This window comes from Lynx rufus, unplaced genomic scaffold (assembly GCF_022079265.1).
Source record: "Lynx rufus isolate CCGP_SWC_20201006 ecotype Redwood Valley unplaced genomic scaffold, mLynRuf1.p SCAF_1, whole genome shotgun sequence".
NCBI classification, from domain to species: domain Eukaryota; kingdom Metazoa; phylum Chordata; class Mammalia; order Carnivora; family Felidae; genus Lynx; species Lynx rufus.
Window position 1 is genome coordinate 134,089,390 of NW_025814823.1, and position 26,066 is coordinate 134,115,455.

General features: G+C 38.8%; 1 protein-coding gene across 2 annotated transcripts in view; it reads left to right on the forward strand.

Moving 5' to 3' along the window:
• MAST4 (microtubule associated serine/threonine kinase family member 4) overlaps positions 1–26,066 on the forward strand; it is a 348,037-nt gene that overhangs the window by 272,908 nt on the left and 49,063 nt on the right. For both annotated transcript variants that reach the window (XM_047087443.1, XM_047087435.1), the window contains 6 exons: positions 5,188–5,266; positions 11,569–11,726; positions 13,728–13,803; positions 15,772–15,981; positions 20,583–20,684; positions 23,309–23,441. In XM_047087443.1, the coding sequence (XP_046943399.1) occupies positions 5,188–5,266; positions 11,569–11,726; positions 13,728–13,803; positions 15,772–15,981; positions 20,583–20,684; positions 23,309–23,441 (758 nt within the window). The remainder of the gene's footprint in view (positions 1–5,187; positions 5,267–11,568; positions 11,727–13,727; positions 13,804–15,771; positions 15,982–20,582; positions 20,685–23,308; positions 23,442–26,066) is intronic.

The window sequence follows — 26,066 nt, forward strand, 5'->3', positions numbered from 1 at the left end:
TACATGGACCTCTCTTGGTCCTTTCCTAGATGGCGGATTCCCATTGAGGGCAAAAAATGACTGTTTCCATTTCTTTCTCTTATCGCCGGTGCAATGCCTTGTGCTTGATGTTCAACAGATTATTACTGAGTTATCTGAGCTTACATTATAAGGATTTGATTGATTTACATGTCCTGGTGCAACTGTTTTTTGTTATTGTTGAAATACTTTTTTTTTTTTAAATGACCTTTCTTGGGGTCGCAGAGTATTAAAGTCTAAGATGGCTCTTTATGTGATAGAGTGAAACCACCAATTTAGTAATCCCCCTATGAACTATAGGACATTTTATGTTTTCTCTTCCTATCTTAGTTAGAATTTGACACCAAGTTTTGAAGATACATGTTATTTCTGGGTCATTCAGTCACAAGAAAGTCTTGTTGTTCAGAGGATCATGGGCATGTGATGTAACATCACACCTTTTTTGTTCTGGATCTTCTACTGGAAAAACACAGAGAACAAAATGCCCCTTCAGCTATAGGTCTCTGAATATTCAGGACAGATTCAGTTTATGGTCTGATTGTCCTGCATATTTGCTCATTTTTCTCAGAGACCTAACTATACCATGAAGTAGATTAACATAGCACTAATAAAGACTTGTGTGTAGGTTAAAAAAAAAATGGTTTTAACACATGTTACTAAGCAGCAAAACCTGGAGTGTCCTCACTGCCATTTGTCAGCACGTAATGCATTTACATTACTAAATCCAGAGAAAAGGATCTGTTGGCAGTATTTTCAGAATTCTCTGTAATTAAGATTCCCTTGTAAATGTCACACATTCCCCACTATGTGGTAAATGCCTGTGTGTGTAAGGTTCCAGGCTTCACTGTGGGCAGGACACAAGAGTATAAGACATGCTCTCTAAGGAACTTGAGACCCCCCCTCCCCGCCCGACTTTTGGCCCTTTTCCAGCTTTTCTTCTTTTAGCAACTTGTTTTAAGCACTTAAAAAAAAATGCGAAAATTAACAGGTCCCGCAAAGCCTGTGTTTGCCCAGTGAATATTAATTCATGATAATGCTGCTACTCTAAGTGGAAAAAAAACCTTACAAAAAATTAATAAACAAGAACCCACCATAGCCTTTAAAACATATCTCTTAAAAGAATGCATTTCATCACATTAAGTAGTAAGAAAAATGCAAATCTCATTACAACGTGCATTTAAGCATGACAGAAATCATAGTCTCTTCATCCTGCCTTATTTATAAAAATGAAGAAAACCTGATAATTAAGTGGGTGACTAGAGGATAGGTCAGTTTGGTTTCTATGCTATTTAACAAAATACACAACCCCCCAGGCATATGCTAGTTTTTGACCAGTAAGCCTTCAACCATGACACAAGACAAGCACAGAACTCTAGCCCATTTTGCATGAATTTACAGATGGACCTCCCTCTACAGTCTTCAAAAACTATTAATTTCAGTTAGGACATGAGTGATCATCTTTTTAAACTTTTATTCAAGTAAACAGAATCCTACATTTGCTATGAAAACTCAAATTGGTGTATTTTTATATAACCTCTGGTGTGTCTGTCTTCCGTCTTAAAGTTGATTTTTATTAAGGAGACATGGAACTCGTGGGTCTCCATTCCCTTCCATTTGGTATGCATTTTTGAGCCTTTAAGAAATAATACCATTTTTGAGGGTCTCACATTTTATTATTTTGTATATTCAGTTCAGCAGAGAAGAGATTGCTGTATTTTTTAAAACTATTCTTGAGTGAAGGGATAAAGATCAGGTTTATTAATGTTTTCTCATCTTATATATGTAATAATAACCCACCAGTAGACATCCCCTGTGATGTAATAGTTTAATTTCAGGCTGGAAAATATGACACTCGCTTGCTTTCTGCATCATCTAATACATATATTAAAGGTAAAATTCTCATACTGATTTTTTTTTTTACCACTGTGCTAAAAGGCTGAAAATGAGCATTGTATTATAGCAAATATTTTTTTTTTTTAATTTTTTTTTTTTTCAACGCTTATTTATTTTTGGGACAGAGAGAGACAGAGCATGAACGGGGGAGGGGCAGAGAGAGAGGGAGACACAGAATCGGAAACAGGCTCCAGGCTCTGAGCCATCAGCCCAGAGCCCGACGCGGGGCTCGAACTCCCGGACCGCGAGATCGTGACCTGGCTGAAGTCGGACGCTTAACCGACTGCGCCACCCAGGCGCCCCTATAGCAAATATTTTTATTTTGCTAATAACTGTGATACTGATTTACAATCCATCCGATTATGGAATTAACATTTTTTTTCCTGGGTGAGAAGATGGAGGTAATAACATTGTTCTGCCTTTCCCGGAAGGTGTGGGACTTACTTGGGAACTGCTTTTACTTAGGTTGGAAACATGGAGCCCTGAATACATGCCATAGGTGTTTCCTAGTTGGCTTGTTGTTGCTTACCAGAGTAAATCTCAGAATGTATTTGCACAAGCAAATTACTAGAACTCAGCAATTGCCTGCTGAGTTCAGGTCATAAGACTCTTTTTGAGTGCTGGCATAGTTCACCTTGTTCCAGGATCAACCATAATGTCAAATGTGTCACTCCAGGTGACTTATAACAGTTAAATAAATAAATCTTCTTCCTCTTCATACAATTATAATAGCCAGGTTGATACTGGGACTTTTCATTCTTTATTGTACACTGTATTAATCTAAATTTTTGTGAGTCACATTGAAATGCTGGGTTTTTGTGCCAATCTTTTTGTATTCTGTGTTCTCATCTGATGTTTTTCGCTTCTTACTTTTTCACTTAGTTTAACATTGAGAGATTTTTACCCACAGGAGAAAAAAAAAAAGGAAAAGAAAAAAAATTACTCTTTAAAAAAGCCTTGTTGCTTTGGCAAGGATGAAGTCTGTCTTCCGATAACATTTTATTGGTAGCTACTGCAAAGAAAAGACAACATTGTTAGCAGGATCCAAATTGCACTTGTGTGATAGCCTTCTTGAAAAAAGAGGGCATGCCCTCTCTTAAGTACTATATGTAGCGTATGTAGTAACAGCTGATGTGCGGTTGTCATGGTAATGAAAACGCAATGGTCTTTTGTGCTCCATTTGAGTAAATAGACACAGAGAACTTGGGGAACTTCATGAGACATAAATTATTTCTGGTCCGTGGATGCACAGGGTAGTAAGTACAGTCTTGTTTAAACATCTTTTAGTTGTGTATTTTCCAGAGTAAGCAAATGTAATTTATGCTTCAAAACTAATAAGAACATGTCTTTTCTTGGAATTGTTCATTCATGTGAAATATGCTTATTGATACCTGAGGGAAAGGAGAGTTAATGAATCACGAAACAAAATCATGGTGGGGGAAATGGTGTCCCTCGTTCTTTCCAGAGACTAGATTCTGATAATTGCTATTAAATGGACTGAATAATTCTTTTAAAAATCATATCATTTTTTACTTTTAAAAATAGGAGGTGTTTAAAATATAAAGTACACCATGGAATTTTAAGTCTTCAATAAGTAGCCAAATAAAATAGGACTCACCTGTGTCCATCTTGAGAACCATGTTGTTATAATTATTGTCTTTTTAAACCTTTAACATTTTTAATTGCTTAAAAATATTTTGAAAGAATGTATGACTTAATTGTTCCCATTCCTTGTATGTGGTATATTTACAAACACTTTATTTTGCTTCTTTTTTTAAAAAAAAAAAAAAACATACTTGATTCATTTGTACTCCAATCATGGTCACAGAAATGACAGGTAAATTTTACTGAAATTTTAACATTGTAGTATTTCTGTGATTCGTCCCCTTCAATTTCTCCATTTTGTCTTTGTGGACCATTTGCATTTATTGGAGGCAACATCCATGGTAGCCTGTGATTATATTTTCTCTTGAATGTAATTTAGTCTCAGATGTCAGTTTTTGTTGTTTTTTTTTTTTTTTAACATAAACATCTAACTGTGACATTTCTGAAATTCAAGTCTAGTGCTGTTGAATCCTCTGACTTCAACTTACTGTGAATTGTGTCTGTGGTAAATTTGGTCCGCTCTTATCTCTCATTTGGTAAATTGGTATAATCACGCATTACAGAAAGTCTACATATGATGTTCCCATCTAAAGAATGCAGTAAGGCTCTTTATAATGTGTGTTTTTCCTGTTTTTCCCTTGGCAAATGTGCATGTGTTTGTTTTCACAGTGGTATATGGTTTTGAAGTCGCAGTCTTACTCAGAATAAATGATAAAGTAATGATTCCAGGAAACCAGAGATTTCAGAAAGTTCGCTTTTGGGTGTTCCCTTGCAATAGTATTGTCTCTGCTGCTTCATTAACTCATCTGAGACCCTTGTAATGACCCTCACTCATCACCAGAATCTACCCCGGAGGTTACCCTATGACCATTTGGAGAGAAGAATCACTCTCTTCAAGGACTCCTGACAGTTTTGCCTCTGTGACGGGGCCACGGTTGTACTCTGTGCATTAGGTTCTGTCACTAGTGGAGAATTTTCATTCTGCCCCTGCCATCACTGGCCAGAATGGGGTGCATACTCAAAACCTGTGCAAGGGGCTTTGGTTCCAACACTTTATGAAGCCAGGTCATGCCAGAAGGCAGTAACTCTCAAGAGATTCTAAGTATAGGGTCAGTCCCTTTTTTAGTGTGAAAGTAATTTGCTACTTAAGGCTTGAACCAGCCCGGAGCCTCACTAATCCCTTCCCTAGATGTGATGAGTAGGACACTTGCCTTGAAAACAAGTGGAGCATCTTTAGGCTGTAATGGAAGTCCCCACAGGCTCTTGTACCTTGCTGGAATTCAGGTACAAATTCCAAAAGATCCATGGCCTCGGTTATCAGTTTCCAGCTACAAGTATTTTTCCTCCTCCCTTTCTGTTTTTATTCATTTGAATCTGCTGAGTCTGACCATTGTAATTATCCCTGGTATTCATTTTGTCAAAGTGCGTTAGTGAGAGATCAATAATATGGATCAACCCATTCACTTTCTCCTTGTTTGGGTGTATTGATTCAGTTTAAATAAAAGTCAACCTGCTGTATAATGTTTGTTTACTCTGGTCCTTGCTGAACATTTCCTCATCCTCACTGACTGTATTTGTGTCATTCGTTTGGCTGAAAATACTCGGTTTCCCTGGAGTTCCCATGCAATGGTACTCCATTGTTGGCCAAAGCTAATCTCCCTTTCTCACCAGGACTGATGGACGCCGCTGGTCCTTGGCTTCTCTCCCTTCTTCTGGCTATGGGACAAACACCCCCAGCTCCACAGTCTCTGTAAGTGCCTAACTTGTCTCATCCTCCTCACGGCCACACGGCTCTCTTACTCTGTTACATGGGAGATGTTTTCTCTGGGTGTTTCCTGGTAGGAGGGAGAAGATAAATTCTGCATGTCTGCCACTGTGAATGGGTTACTTCTCACTTGATGAGCTGACAAATATAAAAAGGACAAACTCTCTGCTACAAGCTTTTAAACCATGGTGCATAAATTGAGTTAAGTCAGTCCCAGGATGGCAAGTTTGGAGGAGATTGGGAGCTTTCATTTTAATACCATTTGGTGTAGTTTGGGGGTGGAAATGCAATCTGGTTTTATTGCTTTGGTTCCACACCAGCGATGTCTGTACTGAAAATGCCATTAAACTTTGATGGCCTGGGTCTTATTTTCTTGTGTGCCTTAAATGGAGGGATTTTTGTTTGTTTGTTTTTGTTGTTTTGTTTCTTTGTTTTTCTCCTCCAAAGAAAAAAATTGGCAAGCCTTAAATGTGTACCTTCTAGGTAAGGTGTTTTTTAAAGAGGAGATTAAAAGAATTTAGTTGTAAATTAAGACAAGGAGACAAAATGAAACCATGAAGATGGAATAGAGGAAGAAGGATACCCTTGCCCCAAACTGTAACATTTCAACAAGAGCCCTAGCAATTAATGGAAACAATTCAGTAAGTTAGATAGATGCTTTCTCAGGTTAAATTAGTGGTGTTGTGGGATATCTGTCTTTGCCAAGCTTCAGAAGCTGGTGGTCATTTAGAAAGACCAGGTATGTTGTAGGTAGGTATTCAGTGAATACCTAATGGAGTAGTCTGAACGCCCTTGAACCAGCCGGAATGTGGACTTGATGATTTCAGATTTCCCTCTAATCTAATACATTTCCATCTTCATTTTGTCAAAATCCGTGGTCTTTTGTTTAGGGTTTTCATCCGTGGTTTTGTTGCAGTGGTGCTGGTTATTCACAAACCCCAACACTGTGCTAAGCATATAGATTCAGCCATGTAATAGTACTTGCATTGCAAAGACACTACAATTAAGTTTATAAACTAACTTGTGTCACCACTGCTTTATATTATGTGTTTCCAGAATTCCGTATGTAGTATAATGTGAGTTTTCTGGAGCACCTTTAATACTGCCGTGTTAAAATCTGATGGATTCTCTTTACCATCTCCTTGGTCATTTTTTTGAGGAGAGGTAATTTATTTTCCTATCCTCTGTTCCATTTTGCTGTGGTATGTGAGCTTATTGTCCATTTAGATAATTTTGGTGAAGCGTCCTGACAGTCTTGAGTAGTTTCAGTGACAAAGAAGGCTCACATCAGGAAAATGTGCTTCAAATTTGTAAATGGTTTCAGTGGATAAAACTGTCACTAAAAAACAGTGAAGTCACCCTTGGCTGCTGTGTCCATAACCATCAATTTTTTGTTAAGGTTTTTTATTTTTTTTTGATAGAGAAAGGAAGGGGGATGCCTGTGAGCAGTGGAGGGGCAGAGAGAGAGAGAGAGAGGGAAGGAGGGAGGGGGAGAGAGAGAGAGAGAGAGAGAGAGAGAGAGAGAGAGAGAGAGAGAGAGAGAGAGAGAGAATGAGAATCCCAAGAAGGCTCCGTGCCGTCAGCCCCAAGCCCAACATGGGGCTTAATCCCATGAACCATGAGATCATGACCTGAACTGAAATTAAGTCAGATGCTCAACTGACTGAGCCACCCAGGTGCTCCTGGTTATTGGTTATTTTAGAGGTTAAAAAGTTGGATAACTCCAGTGTGAAAATGAATGCCAAAACTGATCGACCAAGGAAAAAAAAGGGTAATTAACTGAAATTTAAGTATTGTTCTTCTACAGAATTTTTGGCAAGTCTCTTGTCTCCAAATTCTTCATTTCAGCTATATGACCTTGCTTTGCCCTTCAGTCAAGTTTTATTGTGGTTTGGATGCAGAGATTTGTTGCTTGTAGGAAAAATAGGGGAGAGTGCAAGATCTTTCATCGTTCCATCTCTAGTAAATCATACACCATTTTAAAGAGCAAATCTCTTTAAAAAGGGGGGAATTAACATAGAATTAGACCTTGTTTGGTACAAATAAAAAAAAAACAGTTGTTTGTAAGCACTTATTACGTGCTGGGCATTAGTCTAACTACTTAGAATGCATTATAATCCTTGTTTAATCCCAGCAACAGACCCTGTCGTATAGTTGATGTTATTCTCTTCATTTTATGGATCAGAAACTTTGAGGCACAAAGAATGAACTGAGGGGCTTTAAACAACCCCCTTGTTTATTAGTAAGAGTACCCAGTAAATGATCTAGACTCTGGGCTCATGGCTCTTTTGAAGGAATTTACATGGTGTTTCTTAAAATAAACCTTTTAATTAATGAACATGACCTGGCCATCTGTCATAATGGAATTATCACCATCCTTGACTTCCATATGTAGTCTAAAGAAGAAACCACCTGAGACAGTTTATAGTTACACACACACACACACACACACACACACTCACACTCACACACACACACTCTTTCTGTTTCTAACCAACAGCTTCCAACCAGAGGTAACACAGTTTTTCTCTTACATGTTTATTAAAGAAGGTGGCACATATAATTATTAACCTCATAGTCCCAGTTTTTCTTTCAAGATAGAATTTTAACTTTCAAAATTACTTTTTACCAAACGATGTAAGGAACTGTTAAATCTGTGAAGTGTAGGTTTTGCACACCTAACAAAAGTTCAATTATCTCTTTTCCCTATTGTTGGTAAAAGTAATGAGTGAAGATTTGACAAGCTCTTTCTCATTTCTCTTATTTGGGGGGGGGGGCTTGTCCTTTAAATTTTGGGGCAAAAATTGTGCAAAACTGCTTAGTAGTTTCATTTCCTTTTCTTTCTTTTTTTTTTCAAAATATGTATTTTACTTTATTTTTAAATAATCTGTGTACCTAGTGTGGGGTTGGAACTCATGACCCTGGGATCAAAAGTTGTATGCTCTGCTGACTGAACCAGCCAGGTGCCCCTCTTCTTTTCTAAATCTGATCCGAGTCTCTCTCAGATTTTCACTTTCTGGGTTAACTGTTAGTCACTTAGTCAATCAGAAATGCACTTTAGTTATTGTTTTGAATAGAAAGATAGAACACAAAATTACACTTTGAATATATAGCTTCAGTTTGACATATGATTGTGTTGTTAGCTGAATTCCAGAACTACTTAAGCTGAAGTGTAAACATCAAATCTTTATCCTTTGGGTATTATAGCAACTGTAAAACTGGCAAGTGTTAAAAATGCTGTATTCTGAAATTGAGAAGATTTGGTCATAGGAAATTAATCAGTCCTTCCAAAGAATATTTAGTATTGTAACTTCTTTTAACTTCCAATTTTGCCATTAAAATTAATTTGTGGAACTTTTCCAAGATAATATTAAGATCATAAGTTTTAATTTTAAAATAAGTAATAGGGAACCACAGCAGTAGGAAGACATTCCCCCATATATTTTACAGATAACTCATTTTCTACAGAAGGGAAAGAACGGAAATAAGAATATAAATACCTGTAAATATATGAGGTATGACTATAAAATGGTATTCCTTTTAATAAATAACAAGTAAAAAATGACACATGCTTGTGAATACTGTCCTTTGCAAAACGGTTATCTGGAGAGACAAAATGATACCATTATTCAGAACATTTTGGGGGAAGTCTTCTGCAGCTTTTTTATGTAACTCGTTACTCTTGGAAAGTAGGTTTGATTTAGGACACTACTAGAGTCATACGCAAACTAACTGGGTGATGAGACCCACTGATACCACATTTAGAGAATATGCGAGAAATACAAAGTGATGAGACACAATATATTGGGAAACCCCCAGACAAATGATTGAAGCTGTCCTCACAGCAGTGCCCCCCGGGTTGCTTAGACCAGTGGAGGCATCTTCTCAACAAAGTGTGCAATCTTGAGAGCGACCTCTGCGTCTCTGCTGTCCTGCAGCTCTCACTGACTTTGAAAGTTCTCCACTGAGCGAGTCCCTGGTCTCTGCAGAAACCTATCCTTGGACTTGTCCGTTGTCAAGTATCAACTCCCTTTTAGGGCTGTATTTGGTATCTTTGGAACCCCTGGGGCCATTTTGCTGGCCTACGGTTGTCCCCACTGCCATAAACCCATCCTGTGTCACTTGGATTTGGTGATACCCTCGTCCCATTTGGACACTGCTGTTCCACCTGAGATGAAACAGGCTTTCTTCCCGGAGGACCTCCCTGCCTCCTCACTTTCTTAATAGTGTTCAGGTTATAACCCTCGCTCACGCCACCGCATCGTTCATTTTGCCATATTCTGTAAACCCAGTGCACATAACTTACGGAGTTCAGCTCGGTGGCTGGGTATTTGATATGACCACAAAATTTTCCTCTCAGAGTCAACACTTGTTAACAGCTTGTTATGTTTGCTATGGCTATTTTTAAAATAAATTGTTATTTTGTTTAATAAATGTTAAAGATACAAAGAAAGCCTTTCCCATCCAATCCCTTTCTCCTCCTTGCCTCCCCAGAGGGAACTAACTCTCCTGAAGTTGATTTGTGTGGTTTCCATGCAAGTACAGGCCCTAGATACTTTATGTGAAACTCTAGAGCCCAGTGAGTCTTGGAATTAATTTTCATGTTTTAGAAAGGTAGCATGATCCCTGTGCTGTACACAGCAGCCCAATAACACCTGGCCAGCAGTGCATAATCAAATATATTAATATTTCTGCAGCAGCCTTGAATCAACAGTCACACTAAGTGGATTAAATACATATTTTAAATAGCTTTCCAATCAGTCCGGTCGATGTCATGCCATCACAAGGATTACTGTAAACTTATGAATAACCTTCAGGGTTTTAGGGTTTTGAAATCTTGGATACAGAATTGCGCATATCGATTTACCTCTGAGACCTATGTATAGATTTTTAATTCTCTTTTTTTATTTGCTACTTTCCTTATCTTCACTTTATCATTAGTGCATCTCTCCTGCTTGCAGTGATTTCATAATTCTTTTCCTGATTGTTGGAGTTGATTTGGTTTGTGTTTTATTTGTTTCTTCCTACTGAAAAGTGTTTAAGACTGTGCCTGTTCTTTCTGAGTGGAGATTTGGTTTATCTCATTACTCTTTCTAGTAGCGTTCTCATTTTTATGGCTTATAAAACAGTCTCATTACATTATAAAAATTCCTCTTTGTCTCAGTATGTACTTATAAGGTGTTTTATAATTTCAAGGTATGAGGGCATTTTTAAGCTTTAGTCATTAATTTCTAGGGTTGCTTCATTGTGATGCTTCAGTGTTTATGAAGTGTATTATTAACCTAATGACAGGTTTAAAAAAAAAAACCTGCTAGAACTGAGATTTCAAATGAGTGTTACCTTTACAAATATGCTTTTTCTAATCATGGTTCTGTTGCTCAAAAACTTCTCCATTTTGTTTTGTTTTGTTTTGTTTTGTTTTGTTTTGCTTTGCTTTGTTTTGAGAAGTGCTTGTAGAGTTTAACTCTCAGGAAAAACAAAAAGAAAAGTCTGTTTGCTTTAGAGTTAAAATTCTCATATTGATTAAAAACTGTTCTTTAGCTATTCACTTTTTCTACATTACGTTGTCCTCATAACTATTGAGTGACGTTCTTCAAAAAACAAATCTATATGCAAGGGACCAAAAAAACTCACCACTACTGAAGCTACTTTAAAATGTTTGTTTTGTAACAAACAAAAAAAACGTGTCAGCCAGAGAAAAAAGGGCAGAGAAATCTGATTTTTAAAACAATGACATTGGTGAGAAAAGTACATTCTTCATCTCTTCCCCTTTTTACACAGGGCACATATTGATGTGTCAAAGGGCAGCATGCTTTGTAAAGGAAGGTCTCTCATTACTTTATTTGTGATCACACATCCTAACATTCATTTTATGTTACTCACCTGAAAGTCACAGTGTTTGATTGTGAGTAGCGATAGGAGCGAGGTACCATACTCAGTTGAGAACTAATCTGTCATTTCATGCGCCCAGGTTCTCTGGTTGTCACTTTCTTACAGTGGCTTTGAGTAGATCCTGCCCATTTTCAGAGCCTGAGTTTCCTACAAGAGAGGAAGCTATCTTCTGGGAAATGGTCTTATAGACAGCTGAGATGAAATATAGAAGGCATTTTGACCTCTCAGAGAAAGCAGCAAGCGTACACATTTAGACACTAATTATTATAGTTCTAACATGAAAAGGCAATAGTATGAAATGGTGATGTCCCTCCCCTAGGTTCACTGCTTTGCTCGCAGATTCACTTGTCTTTCTTTCTGAGGTGGTCTCCTAACCTCACTGTGGTTTCTCGTAGTCCTCCTCTTCCTCCCAGGAGAAGCTGCATCAGTTACCATACCAACCAACGCCAGATGAATTGCACTTCCTGTCAAAACATTTTTGTACTACTGAAAGCATTGCCACGGAAAACAGATGCAGGAACACCCCCATGCGCCCCCGTTCCCGAAGTCTGAGGTGTGTGGACCTGATTGAAAAATGTTACTTAACTGGATTATCTGTTTTTAACCATTTCTAGGGAAGCCTTTGGGTGGTCCCATTCATCTCAGTGTTAATTGATTTGTGAACTTCTCTAAATAGAGAGTGATTTTCCCATCTCTACGTGATGTTGTTAATTACCACTGAAAGGCATCTCACTGTTTTTCTTTCAATTTCTCTCAATTTGCTAATTGCTATAGTAGCAGTAATCATGATGGACCAAAGGGACCTCCTATAAAGCCTTCTTGCCATTGGAAATTCCAAGACAATCTAATTGTGGTGTAGGAGCACTTAATGCTCTTATTTTAGGAGAGTTAAGCTTGGCTAAAAAGGAAGGACAGCAAAAATAGAAGGATTTTCGTTCAGATTCCACATTATAAAAGTTCACCCCTATTTTTCATTTTTTCTTCGCATCATGAGTTTTACTTTTTTCCAGGATCATGAATGCATTGTTAGGAGTTTGTCTCCCTTGAATTTTGACATTTGGTATCTCTTACAGTTTTGTTTTTTAGGAAGCAGACCCTAAAACAGATTTGTGTTCAGGATGCTTAGTAGGGAGTGCTCAGGATTTATACTTGTAGAAAGAAGGCAAGCAAGCAAAATGGGGCAGAGGCAAATGAAGCCGTCACACAGCTGACTCCACAGGGGACTCCGGGGATGGCATGACCTGTCAGAGTTGTGCTTCTGGGCCAAGTGGCCTTTTTTTTTTGTTTTGTTTTGTTTTATCCCTACCTCAGTCCCTGGGTGCAGCACCCTGGCAAGGACGTGGCTTGGATGGGGTGGCTGCGTCTGAGGCCATCTTTGAAGGGATTGATGGCTGAAGGCTTCTACAGTCCCAGCAGCTGGGTGACAGGTCCTTCTCTGCCGGACGCTCAAGGTAGTTTGTCTCCACGGTGTGATATCTTGACGCTAGAGTCGGAATACTTTCCTGTTTAAGATTTTATTATGAAAATAGTTTGTCAGGTGTTCAGTTGAACATCTGAGATTCCTGAGGAGGGTTTTCCCCTTTGTATTTTTTTCAAAGTAAGCTCTACACCCAACATGGGGTTCTAATTCAAAACCCTAAAACCAAGAGTCCTATGCTTTATTGACCAAGCCAGCCAGGTACCCTCCCCCTGCTTTGTAGTTTTTTTATTTAGCATCATAAACTGATAGTAAATGTAGCCACGCTGAATAATTTGGGAATGAGTTATTATTTTGAGTTAGGGAATAAAAGACCCAATTTTACGAATTCATTTAAAGGTGTTGTATTTTACCACATGGGTGCCCATTTTATGGTTTTATGAAAGGAGCTCCTTGGGTATCTGGTGCAGGCTATGTTCTCCCTGGAATGTAAATACTCACACTGACATTGCACGACTGTATACCACGAGGAACAAACACGAACTGCTATTGAAATAATGAAAGCGCACAACAGTTCTCTGCCTCTCTTTCATATTGTCCAAAGTGCTTACCTCAGCATCCCAAATAGGTATTTGCTAGGCCAGAAAATGGATTTCAGTGGCGACACCTGTGCCACAGAAGACTCTGAGACCTTTTCAGTGGTACACGGCAGAGCTCAGGTGTACAATAAAAGTGTGAAATTACCCTTTTCGTTGTGTCCTAGATGTTGCTGTTCATAATGATCCTATTTTTTTTATATTGCAATTCATTAATTGGTTTCCAGAACGACACAAATGCATCCTACATACAGAATATAAGCTCAATTTAAGAACGTTTCTGAACTAGTTTTGCATCGTAGCTGTAATTATTTTGTGGCATTCCATTTCTTAGGCTTCCTTTCTGAAATCCTCTCCAGGGTGTCACCATGTGTGGGTATGTATGTACGTACTAATGACTGATTTTGTAGTTTATCGCCTAATATACTTCTCTTACGAAGGTTGTATAGTCCTTTTGATCCAACCAATTGTTTATAAATAAAAAGCTTATTTTCATTTCATGCTGAGGCAAGTTTAAAAGGGTAATTTGCTTTGCTTGCAGCCCCGGACGTTCTCCCGCCTGCTGTGACCATGAAATAATTATGATGAACCATGTCTACAAAGAAAGGTTCCCAAAGGTAATGAATTGAATCGAAGATGCCTAGCATCAACGAACAGGCAACCTGGGTGTAGCATGTGTAAGGTGGTTTTGTTACGGGAAGCAATGGTCCAGTCTAGTAGTAACGAGCTGGCTTGTGTAAAACAGCACCATAGCTTCTGAAAAAGGTAAAATCACTCAACATTTTTTAAAAATGGCTGAGGACTAGCCATATTTGCTGTGTGAGCTGCCTCTAAAATGAATCCTGCTGCTTATCCCACCCACTGGGTGGGCCTGATGAGGCACCCCACGGAGAATGAGCCTCTAGACCCTCATGTTCCCTCTGCCCTAATCTGGGCCCCGTTCCTGAATCCTCAGGCAGCAACTGTTTTACTTCGTTAGAAACCTATAGAGTAGTATGTGGTGACTGTCTTTTGTTTTGTTTGTTTGTTTTTGAGAGAGAGAGAGAGAGAGAGAGAGAGAGAGAGAGAGAATATATTCCAAGCAGGCTCCATGCTGTCAGCCCAGAGCTCTTGTAGGGCTTGAGCCCACGAACTGTGGGATCATGACCTGAGCCAAAATCGAGTCGGACGTTTAACTGACTGAGCCATGGAGGCGCCCCAACCTCATTTGTCTTTTCTGGGACTTCCTATCTCTTGAGCAAGTTGATGTCTTCCCCTATTAATTTAGAAGGGAGGGTATAGTTGCAGTGTTCCCCACTGGGCTTGCAAAAGGAATTTGAATTGAGCCAGGGAGGACTTGTCGAAGAGTTGTTGCCAGACGTCCTGGCTGCAAAAGCCTGCTGTTTGATAGTTCCTGTCACCTAGTATCCACGGCCTTTGCACTAGTATTCCTGCACATTTGGGAGAAGACTGTCTTTCCATTGTGTTCCTGTTCCTCCCCCACTACTTGTGTAGCCCCAGGCAAGAAAACGAAAGGAAATCTCTGGTTTCATAAATCAGTAGCAAAATGCTTATTATTTGCAATGAACCCGACATTGATGTCATTGATTAAAGCTGTCTTAGCTATTAATTACATGTCACTTGTTCACCGGGGAAATAGGTCCTGACTCACGTAGTTAATGCTAGTTAGGATTTTAGAAGGGGAGCAGGAGGCCAAGAGAAACCCCCGCCCCCTCATAGACAATATAAGCAAAGGATACTGATTAGGCAGTAGGGCGTCACAGAATGAAATGAAAGTTGGAAAGGAAATTTTCTATTTATGTTACCTAGGGAATCTCCTTGGCTTTTTACATGTGATACAGCTTTTTGAGAGAAGGATAAGGATAATATAAGATGCTTGTTCCTGGTACATTATAACCTACTGAACAAAACAACTCTTGCCTGTCCTGTGGAATTCTAGCAACAGTCTGAGTTTTGAATAGGTAAAAACATAACCTGATATTTTTGAGCATCCATCTGAAAGAAATAGCCCAAGATCTAAAACGAAAGCATGACAATTCACTGTATTGTTTGACTTGCAGAAGCCTTTATAGACCATCTTATATTTGATAGGACAGAAAAAATAATTATCACCCTAGGGTAGTCAGTTTCCCTTGTATACCTCAAATCTTTCTTCCATGTAATGAGGCTGCTGTTGCTGCTTTAAAAAAAAATAGATTTATTTTTTCACCACAGTTTTAGGATCACATCAGAATTGAACAGAAAGTACCAAGAATTCCTGTATACTCTGATGCCCCCCCAGCCCCCTCCCTGACATTCACACCCTCCTCCCTTCAGCATCCCTCACCAGTTAAGAGTCGATGTGAACCTGCAGTGACACATCATCATCACCCAGAGTCCATAGTTAACATTAAGGTTCACTCCCGGTGGTGCGTATTATGTGGGTTTTGACAAGTATGTAATGATGTTATGTATATACACCAGTAGTTTCTAGAAACTAACAATTTGTGGAGGTGTCTGAAGATGCTCACTAAACGTGATGATTGAATTGTCCACTTGTGTGTTTTGTCGTCTTACATCTGTGTGTGCGTGTCTTCTCTAAATAGGCCACGGCTCAGATGGAAGAACGTCTGAAGGAAATAATCACCAGCTACTCTCCTGACCACGTTCTTCCTCTAGCAGATGGAGTGCTCAGTTTCACTCACCATCAGATTATTGAACTGGCTCGAGATTGCTTGGATAAATCCCACCAGGGTCTCATCACCTCACGATACTTCCTTGAATTACAACACAAATTAGATAAATTGCTGCAAGAGGTATGAACCACCATATAAAGTTTTCGGATTTGTTTTGCTTTTCCCCTGAAAAAAGAAAAATTTCATGAGTGCATTTGCTTACACACTGTAACCATGAGATAGAGTTCATATTCCAGGGAAGCAAAGAAGAAAAAACTGATTGCTACTTGCTATAAATTGATTCTCGTCATCATTTATAGTAGTAATAGAAAGTTAATGTAATAACCTTTACAGGAACCTTGGGACCCAACAATCTATGGCTCTGGGATAAGTGGATTGTAAGGGATTTTCAGGCAGTGATTTTCCCCCCACCCCCACCCATAAAGTTATAAATTGCCTGAGTGCATGTGCGTTATTTGATGATGCTATCTAGTTCTAATATCTGGAAAAGCTAAATGGAAAATTGCTGGCTCCTTCCAGGCCATGTGTCCTATTAATTAACCCGCACATGGTATTGGGTAGTAAATGGCAACTTAAATTCTCATTAGTGTCAGTTCCTCTTCTAACAAAATATCCAATTTCCAAAAGACAGATAAACACAGGTACCTGTCTAGGTCTAATACTTGAATGCGTAGCTCCTGATAACACCCAGGGCAGGAAGGAATGTGTATGGTAGAATGGAATTAATGCGTATACTGCTCTTGTGACTGAAATTGATCAGCCACAGCCTACAAGTAAAACCTATTTCGTCTCTATATTTAGATATATTGTATTTCTCTACCCCATAGGGCATAAGTTATGCCCATGTCAGCAAAAACCATAGATTGTTTTTCTAAGCATGAATATGTAAATAATTGCGTGGAACTGGAAGAAAATATTAGCATCCTAGTTTTCTAGAAATTCATCTGTATTTGCCCCTACTGAATTGAGTTCTGGCAAGATGAGAAGATGCCTCTCTGACTAGAAGTCACTATTTTTCTTTCCCATCCAGACATCCCAACAGAGTTTTCTGTACTCTGTGCCCATTTCTCATATTTCACCCTATTGTAGTTCATTAAGGCAGTGTTTCTCAGAGTGTTTTAGGGGGCTGAATACCTTGTTTTTGTTTTTCATTGTTAATTTCCAATTTGTCTTGCGCTAATTCTCCTATGAATTAAAATGAAAATAAATTCATAGGAACATGCATTTGGGTGTACAAGAAATGTTAAAAATGTAAGAGCTGCTAAATGCTTGCACTCAATTATTGTACCCGTGTCATCACGGATTGGTAATAGCTCAGGGACCAGTCCCAGCATAGGTGTCTGTGTGAGCAGGGATTTTGTCTGTTTTGTTCATCTAGTGTGGTGTCTAGCATATAGAAGAACTCTTGAATGAATGGCTTCTGACCTCCCCTCATTTAACTCACTGAAGTCCACTGTCCTCTTTACTGTCTTGTCCTCTGGACATTTTACTGGAACAGTTCTCTTTTACTGGAATATTATTATATTCAGCAATATTAATATCTTCCTTTTCTCTCTTCATAACACCCCTCCTTTTCAATTATTCTTCTGTTGTTGTTGTTTATTTATTTTGAGAGAGAGTAAGGAAGGGGCACAGGGAGGGTGAGGGAATCCCAAGCAGGCTCCATACTGTCAGCACAGAGACCGACATGGGGCTCGAACCCACAAACCATGAGATCATCACCTCAGATTTCACCTGACCTGAAATCAAAAGTCAGAAGCTCAACCTACTGAGCCATCCAAGAGCCCCAAGATATTTTTAGTGCTTGTGTTTTTTCTCTGCTTCTTCCAAGAGCTCTTCCTCTAACTTGTGTTTTCTGAAAGTTAGTTTTCCCATCATCTGATTTGTGGCCCACTGCTCCTCCCTCTGTTCTGGTGATCTTGTTGGCTCTCTTAAAGACCGATGAACTCTAATGGCTTCCTGTTTGTATCTCCGACCAGCAGCTCTTAGCTTTCAGATTCATGTGTCTGCCTGGCTAATGAGTATCTTTCCACGTGGACAGTTCACTGAGACTGTAGTCCTGACTCCCAAATTATTAATTCTCTGTGGCTGTAAGAACATTTATCTAATAACATTCCTCACTGGCTGCTTTCTGCCTATAAGTAAAAACCCTAAGATGGCACATTGACCAAAGTGCAGTTTCATGCTCTGTTTTGGGTTTTCAAAGAGGGCTCTTTGAAGAACATGGATCACATCCCAATCGTCTTCAACCCCCTAGTGCCTAGCACTGTGGCTGATACTTGCTTCCTCAGTAACTATGGAAGGAAGGGAAGGAGGGAAGGAGAAAGAAGATATGTATATATGCATGTCAAAATGCTTGATTTATTACAATTTATTGTCAAATAATTCACTTCTGCTGTTCCTTTTAATCAAACAGCTCCCCCAAAAAAGGCTAGGAACGCAATGCATATTACTTGCTATGAGAATATCTTGAAAATGATATTTGTTAAATGGTGCGTTTTGAAACAGAAGAGGCAGATAAGAGAGTAACTCTGTAGTCAGTCTCTGTGAGATGCTCCTTCCTTAATTCCACAGTTCTGTCCCAGGATGTTACCATAATTACTAGTTTAGTCCTGTGTTGTTTTTTTTTTTTTTTTCCTTCAGAGGCTTTCCCTGAAAGGGATAGAATCAATATCCAAAGCTGTTTACATTGAAATCCTGCCACCCCCTTCCCCCCCCACACACACATTTAATTTTGTTTCTGTCTAATAGACCTGGCAGATTGTTTCATGGCAATTACAAAAAGAAAATTTTCGGTTTCAAAAATCATCTGAATATGCCATATAGCATAATATAATTGTTGATATTTAGAGAAATTTGTCTTTTGAGCAGAGAAACGTGTTTACTTGTGGTATGAAGAGCATTGTTGGGTTGTCTTATTTATCTTCACGGATAAACATTTTCTTCAGTCCTTGTGTGAAAATTAAAACTATCTTCAGAATGACATTGACAGTGTCTTTCCAGAGTTTGGAGCTAAAGAGTCACAGGGAAGCTTGTGCCTTTCAGATGGAGTCCTTATTGTGGGAATTTCCTTTACCTTCCACAGGATGCAATTGTTGTTAGTTCCCAGCTGTGACTTTGTGTGCCTGGTATCTCCTGGCCGCTTTCCCCATTGTCAGTCTTTTGTAGACCCAGGCAAGGTCCCCCTGTGGTTTTGAGCAGGTTGATTTAACTGATGGCTTTTTAAAGTCCTGAGGTCTAGGTCTGTTCCAGATGAAATGCTTGATGTCTCCATTTGTTTTCTCACTTAGGTGTATTTAGCCAAAGAAAATAATATCCACAGGAAACTATAACCTACTTTCAAATATGGGTCTTAGTATTTTTTGTAGCGGCCAATACTTAAAATATAAACACAGGGTATCCATTAGTGTTGGTGCTTGCTCTTGGCAGCCTGGAAACTTTCTTCTCATGCTGTGTGATTTTGTTTGGTGTTGTCTTAACAGAATTCCTCCCTCCCCAATAATGTTAGTATATAAAATATTATTTGAGTTAATACAACCCATTGTATGTTCTGGCTTTGGTTATAGCTGATAATTCTTAGAAGTAAGAAGTAGGGGGGCGCCTGGGTGGCGCAGTCGGTTAAGCGTCCGACTTCAGCCAGGTCACGATCTTGTGGTCCGTGAGTTCGAGCCCCGCGTCGGGCTCTGGGCTGATGGCTCAGAGCCTGGAGCCTGTTTCCGATTCTGTGTCTCCCTCTCTCTCTGCCCCTCGCCCTTTCATGCTCTGTCTCTCTCTGTCCCAAAAAATAAATAAACGTTGAAAAAAAAAATTTTAAAAAAAAAAAGAAGAAGTAGGAATGAACTGATTATTTTTAGTTTAAAAAAATTTTTTTTAATGTTTATTCTTGAGAGAGAGAGCATGAGTGAGCTCGAGTGGCCGGGGGGGTGGGGGGGCAGAGAGAGAGGGAGACGCAGAATCCGAAGCAGACTCCAGGCTCTGAGCTGTCAGCACAGAGTCTGACGTGGGGCTCGAACTCGTCAACCACAAGATCATGACCTGAGCCGAAGTCAGATGCTCAATGAACTGAGCCACCCAGGCACACGATAACATAAAATTTAAAAAGATTTAAAGTCAGATTTTACTGAGTTGAGTGCCTAGGTATAATTTATTCAATATGCGAAATCAAATTGGTATGAATATATCCACGTATAAACGTTATCTCCCTCACATTTGAAATCAGCAGTGCACACTTCTTACAGGTCGTAAAATAACAAATTTGTAGGCTACTCATGGTGCACGTGTAAAATATATTTCATGACTGTGTTAAATGTCCAGGATAACAAAAGCAGCCCTTCACTGTGTTAGCCATTTCATAGCTAACGTTGCTGTATCTGGTAAATCAAGGTCCCTTATCAGCCTCGCACTCCACTCGTATCATGTACTTAATGCATCATAATCTCTTAATCTCTCCATCATTCATGGTTCACATTAGGAGTTTTAACATTTGATTTTTAACACCGAATAGATCAAAGTTATGCAATTGAAATTTAGCTAATAGAGCCATTTTGTAGATAAAGAATTTTAACAGTGTCCATTTATGAAGAGATAATGTCCGCTTATCTGTCTGTGAAAGGTATTTTCTAAATCACTTAATTTTCAGAGATTTGTAATTATCTAATTAGCGTGCTTTGCTGATTTCCTTTTCCACTGAATAGAGCAACTCTGTATCATCTTTCTTGTAGGCTCATGATCGTTCAGAAAGTGGAGAATTGGCATTTATTAAACAACTGGTTCGAAAGATCCTAATTGTTATTGCCCGCCCAGCTCGATTATTAGAGTGTCTGGTAAGTTGCCCCTAGATGTGACTCCATTATTTACTGTTAACTGTGGGAAAGCAGTGACCATCAGAAACTTTCAGTTTCTTTGGCTTCAAAGACCAGAGTTAAATGGAAAGAGTCAGCAGGAACTACAACTTGTGAATGTTTATGAGGATATCCTGATGTGATTTTTGTTTTCTGGTTTTAAGTCAGAGTTCTAGGGTTTGTGCTGTATTCAGTGATAATCACATCCCATTCTGGTCAAACGTGAAAGATAATCATGAACTAATGTGCTTGTTAACCTTAGCATAGATACTAGGTGGCAGTTAATTTAAAACACTTTGAGCCTTACTTTTTTGGTGTTGGCAAGATGCAGAGAAAGGGACACCAGCAATATGATATATAATAATCTGTAGTTATTATCATCTGTTTTTAAAATGCGGCATGTTAGAAATAAATGCTAGGCAGCAACCAGCTTGGGCAAGTACCCCAGCGTCTCATACAGACCTCAAGAAGTGAGACTTTCAGAGATTAGTTCATTTTGTCAATCATTTTCCTATTTAAAAATTTTTGTTTTCTGTAACTCTGGTTGAAATTTCAGTCCACACTGTGAACACACATGAAGCTTTGAGCCTGAGAATAGTTTTAAGGGGCTTAGCACTGTATCAGCACTCACTTTTAAGTTCTGCTAGTCACTAAAGTATTTGCAACACTTCAGAAATATTTGTACCCCGTGCAGTACAGCTTTGCGGTATTACACATGCACACACATACATATAGGGTGGGATTGCTAGGGTTTTGCCCTTATTTTGATTAAAATTCATAGCTTTTTTGTAATAGTGGAATGTTCACTGGCCCCTAAAAAATATACCAGTGCATTGAGAGTCACGGGAGAAGGGAAATCTTGAGGAGACAGGGCGGGGCATGGTGGAGTAGGTCTTTCCATCAGTGGCCAGGACCCTTAGAACCACAGAATCAAAAGCACCATTTGGCTTTGTCTCTGGAAGGATAAAGGGGGAAAAAATACTCTCAATGCTTCTGGGAGGAGAACTGTGTGACTGACAAATGCCAGCAAAAGGAAGTCTGATTTTGTACTGCGTCTCCCATTGTACTTTTTGAATTATGCACCACATGCGTGGACTTCCTGTATTTGCTTCATTTGAGGGAAAATACCACTTAGCATTCTAACCTGTTTCTCTGGACAACAGCAGATACGCGAATAGACAATCTTGTCTTAAAACAGGAAGTGAATTTTTTCAGTCATTGCTCCACACCAGAAGAGAAAAAGTAAAAGTATAGCCTCTCAAAGATAGAAACGAGTGAGCTCAGAAGTAGAATTGAAAATGTTGCTGTTTTCAGCACTATTTGAAGCTCTGTTGAAACTGGAGCTTTAGAGTTTTAGGGAACATTCCCCAACCACTGGTCTTATACCTACTGTTTCAGGCTTGTGCTGTGTATCATTGTAAGTTTACAGAAAGGGCACTGAGTGTATACGCTCCTTTGGCTTTACTCTCTTTACAGCGAGCTTTCTTTATACATAATCTTTAGAAACCCTTGAGTAATTCAGGTGAAATGCTGATATTCTAAAGTTGCCTATTTGGGGCATTAATCAAAATGGGTAACATCCTGGGGGGATAACATTTAGGAAATACAACTGAAAGTAGCAACTGTCATTTAAATCCGTAAACATAATTGTTTACGACACATAAACCCATGGCATCCATCTAGAGTGATGGAATCCTAAAGATTTTTATTACATCCTAGAAGTAACAGCCAAAGGGAGTAAAAGACGTGAGTAAAATGTGCTACCAAATTTTTAAAATAGGCACTGGTAATCGAAAACATTAATTTCATATTTTTCTTTCTTCATCGTCACATTATGGGAATATTAACTTTAGGATATACTGACGAAATGGTAATACTGAGATTTAAAAAAATATTTTTGGGTACATCTGTACTAATGGAGTTTCGTGCAAAACGTTTGAGAATATATATTCTAGCATTACTCCTTTTGTGGCTGTTTATGGAGAAGGAGAAACTGAATCTTCTGGATGAGATTTCTGGATTTTATTTTATTTTATTTATTTTACTTTTTTAATTTTACTTTTTTAATTTATTTATTTTGAGAGACAAAGAGAGCAAGAGGGGGAGGAGCAGAGAGAGAAGAGAGAGAATTCCATGCAGGCTCTGTGATGTTAGCGCAGAGCCCGATGCAGGGCTTGACCTTACGAACCTTGAAATCATGATCTGAGCTAAAATCAAGAGTTGAATGCTCAGCCCACTGAGCCACCCAGGCACCCCCTGGATTTTAAAGTTTTACTCAAAAAGCATAATTAAAATGTTAGACTTGTTCATTTTCAATGAGATAGATTTCTTAAATGGAGCATATACAGAACCTCCAAAGTTACATCACGAGTAATTTGGAAGTGGTCGTTCTGTGAGTTACCAAGGACTTAAATGTACTGCCTCAGAATATGAAAGGCTTCAAATACAAGGTGAGAATTATATACTTTTTAAAATCATTTGCTTCTTTTCTGCACAAACCACAGCCATGTATATCCAGCAAATGTTACTGTGAAAGGAAATGATGCACTAAAACCTCAGAGAATTTTGGCTTCAGTTAGTTTCCATCTGTGTTTGTCTTCTGCTAGGAATTTGATCCTGAAGAATTTTACTACCTGTTGGAAGCAGCCGAAGGCCATGCCAAAGAAGGACAGGGTATTAAAACTGACATTCCCAGGTACATCATTAGCCAGCTGGGGCTCAATAAGGATCCTTTGGAAGGTGAGTCCCTGGGTTGGGCTGGCCTTTTACTTGCCTACGCTCTGTGACTTCATACAGGAACTTAGCCGCTCTTTACTTTTGCCACAAGAAAAGGTGAACATGACCTATTTTGTGTTGTACCTGCAGTATAGGGATAGGCCTTGAAATCCTAGAGGCCTGTCAGCCTGACAATGCCAGAGTGTCCTGAAAGGGTTTCGGTTTCAGCTTTCTCTGTTTTTTCTCCAGCAAAGCTCCGTTGGGTTCTCCTCAAGTGCACTTGTACTTTTGAAGATGTTGCTAAAGAAATTAATTATAATTAAATTAAAAGTGACATTTAAAGGAATTGGGGAGTAATGCAACTGATGATAGATATAGATCGGGCGCAGTGTTGATAGATCTGTTTTTGCATGTAACAAAAAAAATTACGAAAAAAATGATAATATACAGGAATGTCCGTGGGGGGGAAATATTTTTTAAAGCGTATGAAAGCATTTCTGGTCGGTTCAGATGAAAAAATACATCTGATGCTATTAAATACACACAAGACTAAGCACCCTGTTAGCGGTTCTTTAAAAAATCTAATACTGGTAAATGACCCCCCCCCGCCCCAGCCCCCTACCTTTTCCTACACATTACTGTCGGGGTGGTCATTTAAAACACTTAAGTTACATACTGCCTAAAAAGAGTCAAAAACAATCATAGGCTCCTCTATTCAAAATTGTCTTCCTGGTTCATTAAATTGAATTTGCAAACAGTGTTTATCTTGCTAAATTGTTTGTAATGATGGTGACTGTTGGCACAGATATTTTCCCATCTAAAGCCAGGGAACCTGCTGCTCTCTGCCCTGCTCTCCTATTTTCCCTGCTTTGTTTGCTCTTACGGCCATCCGATCTTTGCTTCCAGTGAAATGATGCATGCATTACTGGGAGATAATGCCAGATAAATTTATACTGTACTGAAAGCAATACCACAACAGATTCATCACTTATCAGAGACTGGTGGCTGCTTTTCTGAAAAGTTCCCTGGGGAGAGATTTTTCCCCATGGCTTTTAAATTACCATCTTTACCTTTTTGAATCATGAGTCTTCAGAAATGGTTTAAATCAATGAAATAAAAAGGGCAGATGTTTAATGGTATTTAGATGAGTTTTAAAAATCTCTTCAGGCATTACAAAATGATGCCTTAGCTTCCTGCTTCAAAAGCTGACTCTTGGTTCCATTCCATTACTACCCACTGCTTGCAAATAATATGTATTTCTCAGATAATAGTTATTTAGCAGAAATCCTATTTAAAACAGAACCATCTTTTAATTTGTTTTTTTATGAAAATAATTGGAGTGGGGAGGCTGTCAAAGTGTATTATAGTGACTGTTCACGCTGGTAGAGTTAAGGTGGTTTCAGCCCTTGAATTATAGAGCGAGTGAGCACTTCACACTTTTCTTACCTGGAGGGAAATGACACTGTAGGCTGAACTTCGGTAGGTGAATAATCTGAGGCCCATTTGTGTACCTTTATAGAGACTCTAAATAAATTTTAATAGTGATCTTGGACCAGTTTTATGTTTAGTAATGCAAATTTATCACTGGGAGTTGTGTTTTTAACTCTTGACACTTTGTTTTCTTGATTCAGATCTGAGGATCATTTTTAATCGATTTAATATCACTTAGCCTGCTGTTATTACAAAATCTGGTCTCCATTTGTTTCCCTTCTTGTCAGCGTCTGCACTAACAGGCCTACACCCTGACCTTTGAAAGTCTGGAGTGAGGGTATGGAGTGGGAATGCCCCGGTCTGCACCCTGGGACCAGCCCTGCAGGCTGTGACCTTGACCATGCAGTTGATGGGCCTTTTTGTGCCTCAGTGTTCTTTCCCTAAGACCAGGGTAGTGGTACCTATTCATAGAGATGTTTTTAGGATTATGTGAGTTATTTCTCTACCCAGGATACAGTAATGCTTAATAAATGTTAGCTACTATTGCCTTTTTATTCAAACAATATTCAAGTCAGTCTCTTCCTTGAGAATCCTTCCAACTGAACACATTTTGGTTCACCTACCAGTCCAACAATCTAAGGTCCTAGTCAGAGAGGATGTTGACATCACTGGAATGACACCACGGAAGCATGTAGTTAGTACTGAGCTCATTTTCAGTCTTGAATTTCGGCTACTGGTAGACCGGGAAAGTTAGTGACGGTTTTCACTTACTGTAGATTCTGGAGTTTGTTAATTTTTATCTGGAGACAACACTCCATTGTTGTTTTGCTTCCTATCTTTTATGTGTAATCTCTCCCAAAAAGGATGATTATAATTATAAGACTATGAATACATGAAATGAGAGCCTAAGGACTCCTTTTAGATGCATACAAAAATAGGTAACTAAAAACTATAACTTATGTATAAGTTATTTTATATATATATATATATATATATATATGTAACTTAGCATACACGTTCAATTTTGAAAAATTAGAAAATGCAAATTACCTATGGTCTTACCACTCAGAGATAACTACCTATCAAAGTTTTGGAGGGAATTCCTTCATGTTTTTTGGGGTTTTTTTAATTAAACATTTTTAGGTGTAGAAATTAAAATGAACATAAAATGAATTTGGTTTCTTCATTTACTTAGGTAGACTCAGAGATGTGTTCCAT